Raw genomic sequence first — 15,811 nt, forward strand, 5'->3', positions numbered from 1 at the left:
GTGACTTCAACATGGCCCTGACAGGGACAGATGAGGGAGAGACAGAGGTTGATTCCATCTTTACAAATTTCAGGTGTGGTCTTTATAGAGCCTTGTCACCTCTAGAGGCTGTAGGAGGGGCCTGTAAGGGTACTGGGAGAAATGTATTAGTGTTCTCGAAAGAATCAGAACCAAAGGCATGGACACACACACACACACACACACACACACACACACACACACACACACACCAATTGTCATTTATCAGTTAACAGCAGTGGCAGTTTAATTCATTGACAGTGTCAAGTATGTGTAAAGTGAATTTTAGTTGTTTTTTATTCCCCCATTATTTTATTTCATTTCCTTCACTATCCCTGTCATTCCGTAAGGCCCTGTCGCGCTCTGGGCAGAAAAGGGAGAAGTACAGGGTCCAAGGAGCAATGAGGGCCCAGACTGGGTGAGCCCAGGTGGCTCCTTAGTGAGCAGCCAGTAATGGAGGCTTGCTGGGAGCTCCAAAACCAAAAGAGGCAGAGATGAGAGCCCAGACAAAATGACTGCTTCCAGAACAGCCTGAGGTGTCCTCCCACAGATGGGCACAGCTGTGGGAGCTGAGTGGACAGCGATAGTGACCCCTGCTGGCAGGCTGTGAACAGCAGAAGCTAGATGTGGCCAGTAGCGATTGGTCAGGCAGCCAAGCCCTGGGCACCAGTGATAAAGGGTGTCCCAGTTCTGAGGTAGGACAGTGTCCCAAGGGTACCCTGAGGAACAGAAGTCCAGGAAGTTCCCATCTCTGAGAGGAGGCCTCCTCAACAGCAACGATGCAGCTCCCAGGGAAGGGTTACCCCAAAGAGGAGCCTTAGAAGCCAAGCTTTGTTCCTTCATTCCTCCTCCCTCCTCCTCCTCCTCCTCCTCCTCCTCCTCCTCCTCCTCTTCTTCTTCTTCTTCTTCTTCTTCTTCTTCTTCCTCCAAGGGAGTCACATCAGGCAGTAAATCTTTTAAAAGATATTTATTGGAGGGACAAATCCAGGAGTAGCTGCCTCTGCTCCCAGGAGAAGACAGCAGGGAACTGGGCAGATGCAGCCTTTATATAGGGTTTCTTAGGGGACGGAGCTTTCTGAGGCAGGGATTTCCAGAGTGTGAATTAGTGGGATTTCAAGCCTGAGCTGGGGGACACTCGGGGATTGGTGGGGTTTTGTCCAGATTTCTCATCCTAAATTAGCAAAATCTGGGATGAGCCCTACTGAGTGGCTGGAAATGGCAGTCAGAGAGGATGGGGCTGGGAGGAGTGGGCTGCTGGAGCTTTCTCAGGCAGACGTCTGCCCACTTTTCTGCCTTGAGGAGAAACGAAGTTTACCATCTGTCCAAAATTTACGAAGAGTCCGCTGTGAAGACTTTAGGCTGAAGCAGGAAAGGGTGTCGTCATCGTGGACAGCTCCCATGGTGGAGGCTGCAGGCTTTCTGAGGCAGGAAAGGTGTCCAGTTTTCATAGAGCAGTTGGCGGAGGCAGGACTAGTCACCATGGACAGCTCCCGCTGAGGCGCTGATAGGAAAAGCCATTTTGTCTCCTAACTCCACAGGTCCAGGGCGGGAAGGAGGGGCTGGCTGCCTGCAGGCAGGAAGGCGGACTGGCAGTGATCCACTTTAAAATTTAGTGATCCTCTGCTCAAGGGCTCTTGGGGACGGTAATATAGTGGGCTGGAGAACTGAGGGTGTGGGGGAGGGCACAGCGGGCTCCCCAAAGTTTGGGAAAGGTATCCTGACACAGGGCTGGGGGTGGGAGCAGTGGATAGCAGCAGGCCACCACAGCTTGGAGGGGGGCTGTAAGGCTTGAGGATGGATTGCCATGGTTTTGGGACCAACTACTATTGCTGCCCCAGACTGAGGCTTGAGGCAGGGCACCGTGGCTTTCACCTTGGCGAGAGGGTGGTAGTGGTAGTGGTGTCTTGACTCAGTGCTGTGGCGTGCCACCTCTCTGGGCTATCTCTGCTGTGGCAGTGGTGGCCTTGATCCAGCTGTGGCTGAGGCAGTGGAGAAATCCCTACAGTGACTGTTTTCTCTGCTGGTTTCAACCTCATTTATGCATGCATAACATTCTCAACAAATTAATAAAAAATACTGTGCATGTATTTTTTTTTTAAAAAAACTAAGTGGTTCGTGCTGACAGTGTAGTGAAGTGCAGAGCACCTTGGGAGATGATCTGTGACAGGCCTGGCCTGGCTGCATTCCCCTGGCACCTGAACTCCTCCTGTTAATGATTTTACCAGGTCTTAGAAGAGTACCGACAGCTATAAACGTAGGGCTCAGACTTTTCCTCTGCTCACCTCAGAATCTTGTCCACCCCCAAATCTCACCCATCCCCTGCCCCACATCCTGTGAGAAGGACCAAGTTCTCAGGATCTGGTGTCCATGCTCTGTGACCCTGAATTGATTCCACTCTGTAGCCCCGCAGGCACAACCCCCTCAGCTTGGCCATCTGCCCAGGAAGGCTTAGATAACGCGGTTGAGCTTCTGCCCCATCCAGGAACAAATTAACTCTAGAGGAGGGAGAACAGTGGGAAATATACTGTTTCTGAGCCAAGATGCCAGGCTAACAAGGTAGAGTTTGTGGGGTCCTGTACTCGGGTAGAGAGACCTCTGAGCCTGGCTGTTTATGTTTATAGGTAGCCTGCTGTCTGAAGCCAAAAAGCCTGAGTGGTCCTGTTGGCTTCAGACATAACATTCCCTGGCAGCCTCATTATGATTCAGGCGTTTTGGGGACTTTGTCTCTTCTTTCCTTCTTCTTCCTTCTTCCTGCCTTTCTCCTCCCCTTGGATTGCTCCTCCTACCAACAGCCTTGACTATCCCTACCCCTGCCTTTTATCCCTGTTGGCCCCATCCCTCTTCAAGGCCTCCAAGTCTCACAGCCTATCCATCTGCCCCACAAGATGCCACACTTGGACCTGTCCTGGCTGGGCCTGAGGCTGGAAGCATCCTCGCTGTGGCTGCTTTTGCTGCTGATCAGAGCTTCCTGGCTCTTGGCCCGCATCCTGACTGAGACCTATGTCTTCTACAAAACATATCATCATCTTCGCGCTTTCCCTCAACCCCCCGAACGCAATCGGTTCTTGGGTCATCTGGGCCTGGTGTCTCCTGTGTTTAGGAGTGAATAGATGGGTAACGGAGCCCAGGGAGGCAGAGGTCCTCCAGTATGCTTTCCAGATTTTCTCACGTTCCTCTTCTCCACCCCTAGTTTGCTCTGGATTTTCTTTTTCTTTTCTTTTCTTTTCTTTTCTTTTTTTTCTTGTGTGTGTGTGTGTGTGTGTGTGTGTGTGTGTGTGTGTGTGTGACTTTCTTACACTGGTGGATACTGAGGGGTTTACAGGGTGGATCATACAATGTGAGGACTCCTGGTGCTCCCACACTGTCTGTTTCTAGACTTGAGGCCTCTTGAGAAGCCCTGTCCAAGGTCAGCACCTTTTTTTTTTTTCTGTCAGTCCACCTCTAGGCTTCTGTGTTTTTCTCAGGGTGACCTTAGGCATCCCTCTCCTACCACACATGGAGCAGGAGAGCTATGGGCTGTCTTCCTGCCTCTTGTTTCTGAAGCACCCTATTTATTTTTTAAGGGGGCAGCTCTCCCCTAAGTTGGGCCAGTGAATCCTGTTGACTTCACACTTTGGACTTTGGCCAAGTCTGTTCTCTCCTTTTTTTTTGGAATTTGGTATCAGTTGTTTCATTTGCAAATAGCACAACATACATGTCACAACATACATACCTGTCAGTGACATCGTCTACAGGGTGCTATTTGGTGACAGCAGGGGTGTTCATGGGTGGGAACGGCTGGCTACCTGGAGAGTTAGAGGTCCCTTCTGTTCTCTGGGGATGACTAGTTCCTGCTGTAAAGACAGACTTTTTGTGTAGTTGCAACAGCAGAGCCTTAGAGCATCCAAAACAAACATGGAGGAGAACCCACATTTTATTTGCATTCTGTTGTTGTGATAAAACAGTGACCTGAAGCAACTTCTGGAAGAAAGTGTTTATTTGATTTGTACTTAAAGGTCACGATCCATGGTCCATTATTGAGGGAAGCCAGGACAGGAACTGGAGCGGGAACTTGAGGCAAAAAGCATAGAGGAACACTGTTTGCTTGTTCACTCTCAAGCTTTTAAAAAAAAATACATCCTAGCACTCAGGAGGCAGAGGCAGGCAGATCGATGTGAGTTCGAGGCCAGCCTGGTCTACAAAATGAGTCTAGGACAGCCAAGGCTACACAGAGAAACCCTGTCTCGAAAAACAAAACCAACCAACCAACCAAACAAAAACAACAACAACAAACCAAAACAAAACAAAAATAGCCCAGGACCATCTGCTCAGGGAATGGTGCCACATAAGAATGGGCTGGGTCCTTCTAAGTCAACTAACAATCGAGACAGTCCTCCAAAGGCATGTCCACAGTCCACTCGGATCTGGGCAATACCACAATTGAGACTCCCTTCTCGGTTGAGTATAGACAATGTTAAGCTGATGATTAAAGCTAACAAGGACAGGCTACAATGTTGCCTAGACGTTTCCCCCAGTTGAAACCTTTCCTGATAGCTTTCCCTGGGGCGGCAATTAATACCACCTGAGCCAAAGTGGGTCATGCAACTTCTCCATTGGCACTGGGAAAGATCCTTGAGACTCAGCTATGATCCTGAAAGGAATGGAACAGGAAGAAGAAAAGATTTCTTCCATTCTGCACAAATCCCCATGCATGTCCACTGCAGCGGCTGTGTCATTTCCAGAGGCTCCAGGGGAGCTTTGCTAAAGGTGCTGGAGATTAACCAGTGCTCTCCAGAGTCAAAGAAACACACACACACACACACACACACACACACACACACGTACACACACACACGTACACACACAAACACACATACACACACATTCACAGAGGGAGAGAGAGCCATGCATAATCTAACAATAGGAACACATTTTGAAAAATGTATGAGGTTAATTTGTCAATGTGCCCACACCATATGGTGCACTTGCACAAACCTATATGGTGTAGGCTACTTGCACAAATCTTTACATTATGGTGCTGTTTTGCATATTGTATGTATTTGTAAGACAATGGTGTTTATGTGTCTAAATGCATTTATACATAGGAAAACAATAATAAAAGATACTATGCATAGGAATTCCTCATGTCCATTGTGATCTTATAGGACCATGGTCACATACATATGCAATGTGTCAGTGATAAGAATATCATTATGGAGCACATGATTGTATTCATATAGTTACTTAAATATACATATATATGATATATAGACATGCACATGATACATATATAAACTATAAAACATTAACATGAGATGGAGGGCAGAAAGAGAAGGGTAGACTGTGTTATAGCCACTGGCTTATGTAATTATGGTTTCTAAGCATGCTACAATATGCCATCTATATGATGGAGAACTGGGAAGCCAGGCTGTAATGAATTCAATCTGAGACCAAAGGCATGGCATCTTGTGTACGGCGATCCTTAAGGGATGGGGTAGAGTCCAAAGGTCAAGATCCTGGACTGTGATGTCTGTGGCCAGAAGATGAGTGCCCCAGTCTGGAAATGAGATTGAATTTTTTCTCTTCCTTTATCTAATTGCTCTGTATCAGCAGTTCTCAACTTGTGGGCAAAAATCCCTTTGGGGGTCACATATCAGATATCCTGCATACCAGATATTTACATTATGATTCATAACAGCAAAATTACAGTTATGAAGTAGCAACAGAATAGTTTTCTGGTTGGGGGTCACCATAACATGAAGGGTCGTGACATTAGGGAGATTGGGAACCGCTGCTCTGTATGTTGCTTCAGTGCCTTGAATGCTGCTGCCCACCCTGACTGGGACTATTGATACAAACACTAACGCCTTCCGGAAACATCATCCCAGAGCTCTCCAAAAGTCATGCCGCATCAACTCCCTGAGCAGCTCCTAGCATAATGCACTTGACTCCTGAAAAACCATCTCAGGAAGTGACTGTTCTGTCTTGCTAGTAGATCACTCTCAGTGAGCACGGTCTGAAGGAGGTGACTAAGCCGGTGGCCACATACCCCCAGGGCTTCATGACATGGTTGGGGCCCATTTTCTCCATCGTCACTCTGTGTCACCCTGACACCATTCGGTCTGTTCTCAATGCCTCAGGTATTCAGGGGAAGCTGGTGGCGGTGTGGCTGTGGGAAACTGAGGGCTTCGGTGCAATTCAGGAAGTAGCTCAGTCCTTCCTTCTCTTGGCTCTCTCTGCTTTCCGCTGAAGATTTCAGAAGGCAGCCCCAGCGTGGCTCAGCACAGAGGATGAGAGAATGTTGAGTAGAATTCTCAGGGCTCACTCTGGACTCTGCCCTGGTAGTCCTTTTCTTGGAAAGCCGAAAGGACTTGGCATTCTTATCTTCTCCTCTCCATTCAGAGCTGACGGGAAGGTGTCCTGTGCACCCCTGACATGGTGTGCACCACTGGGGTTATAGGCTACTGGTGGATGTATACCTAGTAGGTGGTTATCTATATCTTCCACCCACCTCAAAGCGCCTTCTGTTTTCTGATCCAGGTGGACTTTGGAATCACCTGTTTGCCCATGGCTAAGGTCTCTGTGCTGTCACCAGCTGGTACAGGTGACCTGAGTGCAGACCGAGTGCAGACAGATGGGGCTGTGGCGGTGATGCCCTTGCCTCTGCTTTGCCTTCTGTGTGGAACTAGACTGATACAGCTAAATTGCATTTTTTCTTTGCTATTACTAGCACAACCTAAATGAGGGAAGAGTTCATTGTGATAAAAGAGAGACAGATGCATAGCTGTGGCTAGAAAGAGGGGGAAAGGAAGGAAGGAACGCTCAACTTAAGATATTTCCAAGGGATTACTACAATGAATTACTTTCTCCAGCTAAAGCCCCACTTCCTAAGATTTCTAGATTCTTACAAAACATAGTCAGCATCTGAGGGTTAAATCTTTCAAAAACACAAGCTGGTTGAGGGTGTTTGTTTCATATAACACCTGGCGTATGTTGTCCCAGGCACGAACCAAGTTTAATCATATGAATATGGCCTTATATGGGACTGATACAGAGCTGTGGATACTTGGAGCTCATCTGTTTCTTGCCTGAGCAGTTGTTTGAAATTAAATTTTTGTCCTGCTGAAAACAGTTTGACCACTTGGGAGATTTTCTGGCACAAGTCATCTAGAGACCCACCGAAATAGAAACATAGCTGAGGTTTCTTGTTTGAGACAAGTCTGATGTTTAATTAGACTACATCAATGCCATGTCTGTGAGATTATTGTTACTATTTTAAATTTTTGTCTGGGACTTGCCTATGGGGCACACTGAGATGTATCAGACCATCTATTTCCATTTCAAAGCAGATGGGGTAATTTAGTGTAGGTCACGCGTGTTTTCAGCCATGTTAGCCCATGTCCATAACACATATCTATGTCAGAAGATGTCATAGTATGCTGGGATGGCCAGGTCTGTAGAATGTTATGCTACACTTTGAAGGGCAAACATGGTAGACTATGTTGAAGCCAAGTGAAAGGATGGTAAGAGTTGCTTCTGTCTCATCTAACATCCTGTTTCCTCCTTCCTCTTCTCTGCTTCCTATGCCCTTTTCTCTAACCCTGTTATGCTGGGTTTGGGGCCGACGTGCGCACACCTTGCCGAGGCCCCCACACTCTGTGCAAGTTCATCCCCTAGCCTCTTCATGACCCCTGATCATCTTTGTTCATGTCAGCTTCAGTTGCCCTAAAGGAAGTAATCTTCTACAGTTTCCTGAAACCCTGGCTGGGTACCCAGCTTTAGATGAAGGGACTAGGAAAACGCCTGGGGGTAGAGGGGAATGTGATCCATGGCTCACTGCCGCACTGCCCTACCAGGGGATGGGCTCTTGGTGAGTGCCGGTGACAAGTGGAGCCGCCACCGTCGCATGCTGACACCCGCCTTCTACTTCAACACCCTGAAGCTCTATGTGAAGATTTTCAATGACAGCACCAACATCATGCACATGAGTCCCTGGAACCCAGGTTCTCAGCTGGAGTCTGTGGCAAAAAAAAATTCATATAGATCTACTCTATTTTCTAAAGGGTTAAGCTCGGGCCATTGTGTTATTTTTCCTTTTCATTTTGTACCCAAGATGATACCATAGAGCAAAGTCTTCACACATGATGAGTGCTTATAAAGAGCTAGTTTCTATTTTTCTTAGATGGTTGTCCTGAAAACTAAATGCAGACTTGATGACAACTACCTAGAAAATGCTAATAAGAAGCAATGCACTTCCACATACATTAGTTTTGAAACAATGAGGTCTGATGTTGCTAACAGGGTGTAGACCAGGATGTTGGTTCTCTGGACAGAGTTCGGGTTACCTATGGCATATGACCAGCTGTGGGTTAGCTCGCTTGAGCCTGTCAAAACTCCTGATTTTACCAACTTCAAGCTAATTTAGGGCGGTCTCAGCAGGACAAGCTGGACTCTTGTCTCTATGGATCTCTCTCCAGATGGCATGCTGGGCTTGTTTCCATGGCACAAAGAAGCAGGAAGTTACTTGGAGCTTAGGTTTCATTGAAGCTACAGTTTCTTCCTTTTACTAAAGTATATTAGTTGAAGTCATAAATCTAACATAAAACCAAAGGGTGATAGAATAGGCTCAAGTATGTAATGGACATTGCTGAAAACTCACATTACCCTGAGTTGAGGAGCAAGATAGGCACGGGGGTGAGTGTCACGTGAAGGGCCAATGGTTTTCGTTTCTACTTGCTAGGTAGTTGCTTGGATTGTTTACTTGTGGGTTCTGCCAGTCCACGTGATATGGCTTGTTCAAATATCAAAGGCAGTCAGGTACTCGCTTTGAACTCCTGGCTTCAGTCCTTTCTTGAAAGCATCAAAATTCCATGGGGTATCAGAGGTGGCCCTCAACAGATGCAGCCTATGCCCAATGCTGCATAACTTAGTTTTAGGGACGCTGCTTTTATAACAAGTTGAAATAAGACCGATATTTGCCCATGGAGGATCATCACTGGATCTTTCCAGGGTTTCTGCAATATCTGTAAGATAGTCCAGGTTAAGAAAATTAGGATGGCCAGGCGATGGTGGTGCATACCTTTAATCCTGCCACTTGGGAGGCAGAGGCAGACAGATCTCTGTGAGTTTGAAGCCAGCCTGGTCTACAAAGTAAGTTCAGGACAGCTAGAGCTACACACAGAGAAACTCTGTCTCAAAAACAAAAACAAACGAACATTAGGATGTTGTTGTTGTTGCTTGGAACAGTTAGAAAGGATAGTTAGAAAAACAATGGAGATTTTCCCGTGCTTTGAGTCCAACTTATGGGACTTCAGATAAGGAACAATAGCATTTATTGAATTCTTAACATGTTTTAGAACTGATGGTCAGGACCCAATTCCATAATTTATGCTGAAAAATTTTAATATCTAACAAACCTGTGAGATAAAGGTTACTTTTTCCTCATTAAGGACTTGAAGTTTGGAAGCATAAAGGAGCTTGTCCCACTATGACCAGAGAGTAAGTGATGTAGAAATAGTGCCACATGGGCCTCATGGTAGTTCAGCAGAAACAGCTCACCTTGTTGCTGTGGACATATCAAGTGAGACAGAAGGCAATGGGCCGACTGAGGGTACACAGAGCACGGTAGTCAGAGCTGATGCTTTAACTCACAGCTCCTGGTCTCCATTCTTGGGTCTTCATCTCCTACACGTTTGCTTCACCTTCACTCAAGTCTGGTTAACCCTGGGGTCAAGCGCTCTGGGCAGAGATCTGGGAGGCTGTTTTGGGTATCCGTTCTTGTTGTTTTGATTGGGAAGGATCTCGAGGAGCTGAGACCGGGTTGTGATACTGTTTCTTGTTCTGTGAAGGCCAAATGGCAGCGCCTGGCCTCAGGCGGCAGTGCCCGTCTGGACACGTTTGAGAACATCAGCCTGATGACCTTGGACAGCCTGCAGAAGTGTGTCTTCAGTTTTGATGGCCACTGCCAGGAGTGAGTCTCTCTCTTTGGCCTGAGAATCTGGATTATGGGCTTAAGGGAGGAGGTTTAGTAGGGATGGCTGGCCCCCCAATACAAAACAGGGGGCTTCTTGGAAGAAGTAATTTAGAACGAGGCCCAAGGATGCTCAAGAGGAGATCACGATCACGGGACATAAAGGACACACCTGAAACATGAGATTGGCAGGTTGACACTGAATTAGATACTTTCTTCACTGCTGCAACAAAATAACTGAAAACAATTTAACAGAGGGTTTACTTCATCTCACAGTTTGAGGGAAACCCCACCATGGCACTGAAGGCGAGGCAGCAGGTTGGCTACACTGTGTCTGCAGTCAGGAAGCAAAGAGTAATGAGTGCTTATGCTCAACTATTTCCCTCCTTTTTGTGTACTTTGAAACCCCCTTCTCACTGCAAACACAAACAAGCATACAAAAAGAAATAGCCATTCCACATCCTGAATGTTATACTGTCTTGAGATTTCCCTCACCCTTTCTCCTCGTTTTTATTCTGTTTTGGTTTTTTGTTTGTTTGTTTGTTTTTGTTTTTGTGTTTCGAGACAGGGTTTCTCTGTGTAGCCCTGGTTGTTCTGGAACTCACTCTGTAGACCAGGCTGGCCTTGAATGTGGTGATCCACCTGCCTCTGCCTTCTGAGTTTTGGGATTAAAGGCGTGCGTCAACACCACCAGGCAGTCTATTACCTTTTCATTCAGCTCACACCAGTTCTCAGGGCATGGATAGAATGCAGCTAAATTCATTGCCAGAAAAGCAACAAGAATGGGCTCTATCCTAGCTCTTAATAGACGCCCCCCCCCAAAACTCCCTATGTTCTAGGTTTCTATTGTCTGTGCTTCTCTTTGACATTGTGGTCTCCCAAACTCCAATCATAATTTCCCTGTAAGCTTCCAAAGCTAAGTTTGTTTGTTTTGGATTCGTCTGTTTCTTCTACAAACAAGTTTCAAAAGCCTAAGAACCTCGTGGTTGGGATTATTACAATCATGACCCCACTTCTGGTGCCATTTTTTAATGCATTGCCCGTGTTTCTCGTCGATACAACAAAAACCAACTTGAAGAGGGAAGAGTTCACTTTGCATTCAAGTTGAGGAGGAGCCCATCAAGGTAGGAGAGTTACAGTTGTAGGAGTGTGAGGCTGACGGTCACAGTGCACACACAGTCAGGATGCAGAGAGTGATGAATGGTGATGCTGAACCAGCTTTCTCCTTTTTTGTGTAGTCTGGGAAACCCCAGCCATGGGATAGCGCTGCCCTTACTAAGGTAGGTGTTGTCATCTTAACTCAACCTAGAGAATCCAGATGTGATCAGAAATTTGTCTGTGAGGTGATGCTAGATCTTGTCATGTTGACAGTCAGTATACACTATCATAGTGTCCAAACTACAAGGACATTGAAAGCCAGCCAATGGCCAGAGTGTTCTCCCATAGTTTGTACCAAGGGTTGCTTGTGTTTGTAGTCACTTCTGTGACAAAATTTCTGAGTGTATTGAGTTAGTCAGAAGATACATTTATTTGGGCTCATGGTTCCAATGTCTTTTGTGGATGGTTTTTTTTTTTTTTACTCCATTAAGGTTTTTTTTTTGGTGGGGGGGAGCATGTGTTAAGGAAAAGGTTTACTTCATGGCAGTTAGGAAGAGATTCAAGACAGGAAAAGGTAGGGTCCTAACATCCTTTCCAAGGCACACTTATAATGGTCTTGCCATCCTCTATTAAGCCCTATCTCTTAATGTTTTTTTGTCATTTTCTAACAGCCCCTGAGATGGGTGTTTGGGAGACAGCTTCAAACCACAGTAAACAGACGTGATCATATCAGAGCTCTGTAGACACTGACTTGTAGAGAGAAGGTGGAATTGTCACTAAATGCAGGAGCCCTATAGAGGAGACTGGATAACTGGAAGAAGGAAGAGTTCTTAGCTGAGTGGAAATGTTGGAGAGCTGGTGGGTCAGAACTAGGTCTGGAGAAGAAAAGGAATGATGTCTCCTCTGTGCTTGGATGCCTTGGGCTACTGAGACGCATGCGTATGGGATACAGAGAGATAAAAGACTTCACAATCAAACCTCATGGCTAATGGCACTCATGTGTTTGTGTGACCATCTGTTTCTGACTACTGAGTATCCTGTTGGGGAACACTGGGGTTCATTTGTGCTGAGTTCTTGCTTCCCCTTCATGTTCTACTCATGCATGCAGCCCAGTGAACTACATTTCTGCCATCTTGGAACTCAGTACCTTAGTGTCCAAATGGTGCCAGCAAGTTCTTCTGCACATAGACTCACTTTACCAGCTCACCCCTAATGGGCAGCACTTCCATGAGGCCTGCCATGTAGTGCACGACCTCACCAATGCTATTATCCAGGATCGACGTCACACTCTGCCCAGCAAGCATGGTGACGACATCCTCAAGGGCAAGGCCAAGTCCAAAACTTTGGATTTCATTGATGTGCTGCTTCTCACCAAGGTGGGTTCTCAAAGGGTGGAATGATGCCACTCAAACTTAATTTGCCAGGCGTGATGGTACATTTCTTTAATCCCAGTACACCAGAGGCAACAGAAGGAAGACCAATGTGAGTTTGAGGCTAGCCTGGCCTACATATTGAGCTCTGGGGCAGTCAAGGCTAAACAGTGAAACCCTGTCTCAAAAATTATTGATTAACTTATTAATTAATTATATTATATCATAATATAATTTATTTTTATTTATTATTATTATTATTATTATTATTATTATTATTATTATTATTAAATAGGTCTTTTGTGTTTGTAAGGGTAACTTTTTATTTTTAGATAGAATGTCACTAAACAATCCTGGCTGACATTGACTTCGTGTTCTTCTTACCCTCACCTTGAGAACTTTGGAATTACAGTTATGTGGCAGACCACTTAGGTATAGTTAGCATTTTTTAAAAATTTGTTCACTTTACATCTCCTCCCTTGTCAACTCCCAGTCCCACCATCTCTCCCTCCCGCCTCCCTCCTCCCCTGTCATCTGAGCTCAGCCTCTTAAGTCTCATCTAGACTGCCTGCATCCTCTTCCTCTGTGGCCTGGCAAGGCTGTCCTGTCCCCTCCAAGTCCTTCTGTCCCCCAACTCTTCATTAAGACTCTCTGTGCTCCACCCCAAAGTTTGGCTGAGAGTCTCAGTATCTGCTTTGATGCCCTTCTGGGTGGAGTCTTTCACAGGACCTCTATGGTAGGCTCCCATCTTCCAGTGTCTGTTCTATTTGCCCTTCTCAATGAGAATTAAGCATCCTTCCTAGGATCCTCCTTGTTATTTAGCTTCTTTAGGTCTGTGGAATGTAGTATGGCTATTCTGTATTATGTGGCTAATATCCACTTATAAGTAAGTATATACCATGTGTGTCTTTCTGGGTCTGGGCTACCTCACTTAGGATGATCATTTCTAGTCCCATTCATTTGCTTGCAAATATCAAGATTTCCTTGTTTTTAATAGCTGGGTAGTATTTCATTGTTTAAATGTATCACAGTTTCTTTATCTATTCTTTGGTTGAGGGACATCTAGGTTGTTTCCAGGTTCTGGCTGTTACAAATAAATCTGCTATGAAGATAGTTGAGCAGATGTCCTTGTTGTATGGTGGAGCATCTTTTCTGTATATGCTTAGGAGTGGTATAGCTGGGTCTTGAGGTAGAACAATTCCTAATTTTCTGAGAAAGCACCCAGATTGATTTGCAAAGTGGTTGTGCAAGTCTGCACTCCCACCAGCAATGGAGGAGTGTTCCCCTTTCTCCACATGCTCGCCAGCATGTGCTGTCACTTGAGGTTTTGATCTTAGCTCTTCAGATGGGTGTAAGATGGAATATCAGAGTTGTTTTGATTTGCATTTCCCTGATGGCTAAGGATGTAGAGCATTTCTTTAAGTGTTTCTCAACCATTCAGTATTTCTTTGTTAAGAATTCTCTGTTTAGTTCTATGCTCCTGTTTTGTTTGTTTGTTTGTTTGTTTTGTTTTTCGAGACAGGGTTTCCCTGTGTAGCCTTGTATGTCCTGAACTCACTTTGTAGACCAGGCTAGCTTCGAACTCACATTGATCCGCCTGCCTCTGCCTCCCGAGTGCTGGGATTAAAGGTGTGTGCCACCATGCCCGACTCTGTACTCCATTTTAAAATTGTATTATTTGGTTTGGGAGTGTTTAATTTCTTGAGTTCTTAATATATTTTGGATAACAGCCCTCTAGTGAAGATCTTTTCTCAGTCTGTAGGCTGCTGGTTTTTTTTTTTTCAGTTGACAATGTCCTTTGCCTTACAGAAGCTTTTCAGTTTCATGAGGCCCCATTTATTAATTGTTGATCTTAGAGCCTGAGCTGTTGCTGTTCTGTTCAGGAAGTTGTCTTCTGTGCCAATGAGCTCAAGGCTTTTCCCCACTTTTTCTTCTAACAGATTTAGTATGTCAGGTTTTATGTTGAGGCCTTTAATCCACTTGTTTTTTAGTTTTGCACAGGATGATAAGTAAGGATCTATTTGCATTTTTTTCATGTAGACATCCAGTTAGACCAGCACCATTTGTTGAACATGCTGTCTTTTTTCCATTGTATGGATTTGGCTTCTTTGTCAAAAATCAAGTGTCCACAGGTGTGGTCTTTGATTTGATTCCATTGATCAACCAGCCTATTTCTATGCCAGTACCATGCAGTTTTTATTACTGTTGCTCTATAGTACAGCTTGAGATCAGGGATGGAGATGCCTCCAGAGAGTCTTATACTGTATAGGATAGTCTTAGATATTCTGGGGTTTTTTTTCATATGAAGATGAGAATTATTTTTTAAAGGTCAGTAAAGAATTGTGTTGGCATTTTGATGGGAATTGCATTGAATCTGTAGATTGCTTTGGGTAAGATAGCCATTTTTACTGTTTATCCTACTGATCCATGAGCATGAGAGAACTTTCCATATTTTAAAGATTTATTTATTTATTTAATGTATATGAGTGTTCCATCTGCATGTACACCTGCATGCCAGAAGAAGGCATCAGATCCCACTATAGATGGGTGTGAGCCACCATGTGGTTGCTGAGAATTGAACTCAGGACCTCGGGAAGAGCAGACAGTGATCTTAACTGCTGAGCCATCTCTCCAGCTCCAATCTTTCCATCTTATGATACCTTCTTCAATTTCTTTCTTCAGAGACTAGGATTTTTTTCACACAAGTCTTTAACTTGCTTGGTTAGTGTTACACCAAGATACTTTATGGGTTTTGTGGCTATTGTGAACAGTGGGTGTTATTTCCCTAATTTCCTTCTCAGACTGTTTGCCTTCTGTATAAAGGAGGGCTACTGATTTATTTTGAGTTGATTTTGTATACAACTACTTTGCTGAGGGTGTTTATTAACTGAACGAGTTCCTTATTAGAAATTTTGGGGTCACTTATGTATACTATCATATCATCTGTGAATAGTGACACTTTGAATTCTTCCTTTCCAATTTTCCTTTTGATCTCCTTTAGTTGTCTTATTGCTCTAGCTATGACTTCAAGTACTGTATTAAAGAGATACAGAGAGAGTGGACAGCCTTGTCATGTTCCTGATTTCAGTGGAGTTGACTTAAGTTTCTCTCCATTTAGTTTGATGTTGAGTATAGGCTTGCTGTATGTTGCCTTTACTATGTTTAGGTACATGCCTTGTATCCCCCATCTCTCCAAGACTTTTAACATGAATTGGTGTTGTATTTTGTCAAATGCTTTTTCAGCATCTAAGAAAATGATCATGTGGTTTTTTTTCTTTTAGTTGAACCATCCCTGCATGGCTGAGATGAAGGCTACTTGGTCATGGTAAATGCTTTTGATGTGTTCTTGGATTTGGTTTGTATTTTAGCATTAATG

At 44.9% G+C, this 15,811-nt stretch overlaps 1 protein-coding gene across 1 annotated transcript; it reads left to right on the forward strand.

Moving 5' to 3' along the window:
• Positions 1–2,858: 2,858 nt before the first annotated feature.
• Positions 2,859–8,122, forward strand: LOC311584200 (cytochrome P450 4F4-like; the record flags this gene model as incomplete). Its single annotated transcript, XM_084758301.1, has 5 exons — positions 2,859–3,101; positions 5,993–6,137; positions 7,712–7,765; positions 7,854–8,020; positions 8,111–8,122. The coding sequence occupies exons 1-5, from the start codon at positions 2,904–2,906 to the stop codon at positions 8,120–8,122; spliced, it is 576 nt and encodes a 191-aa protein (XP_084614427.1). The 5' UTR covers positions 2,859–2,903.
• Positions 8,123–15,811: the final 7,689 nt, after the last annotated feature.

This window comes from Acomys minous (assembly GCF_964271855.1).
Source record: "Acomys minous genome assembly, chromosome: 15".
Classification (NCBI taxonomy): domain Eukaryota; kingdom Metazoa; phylum Chordata; class Mammalia; order Rodentia; family Muridae; genus Acomys; species Acomys minous.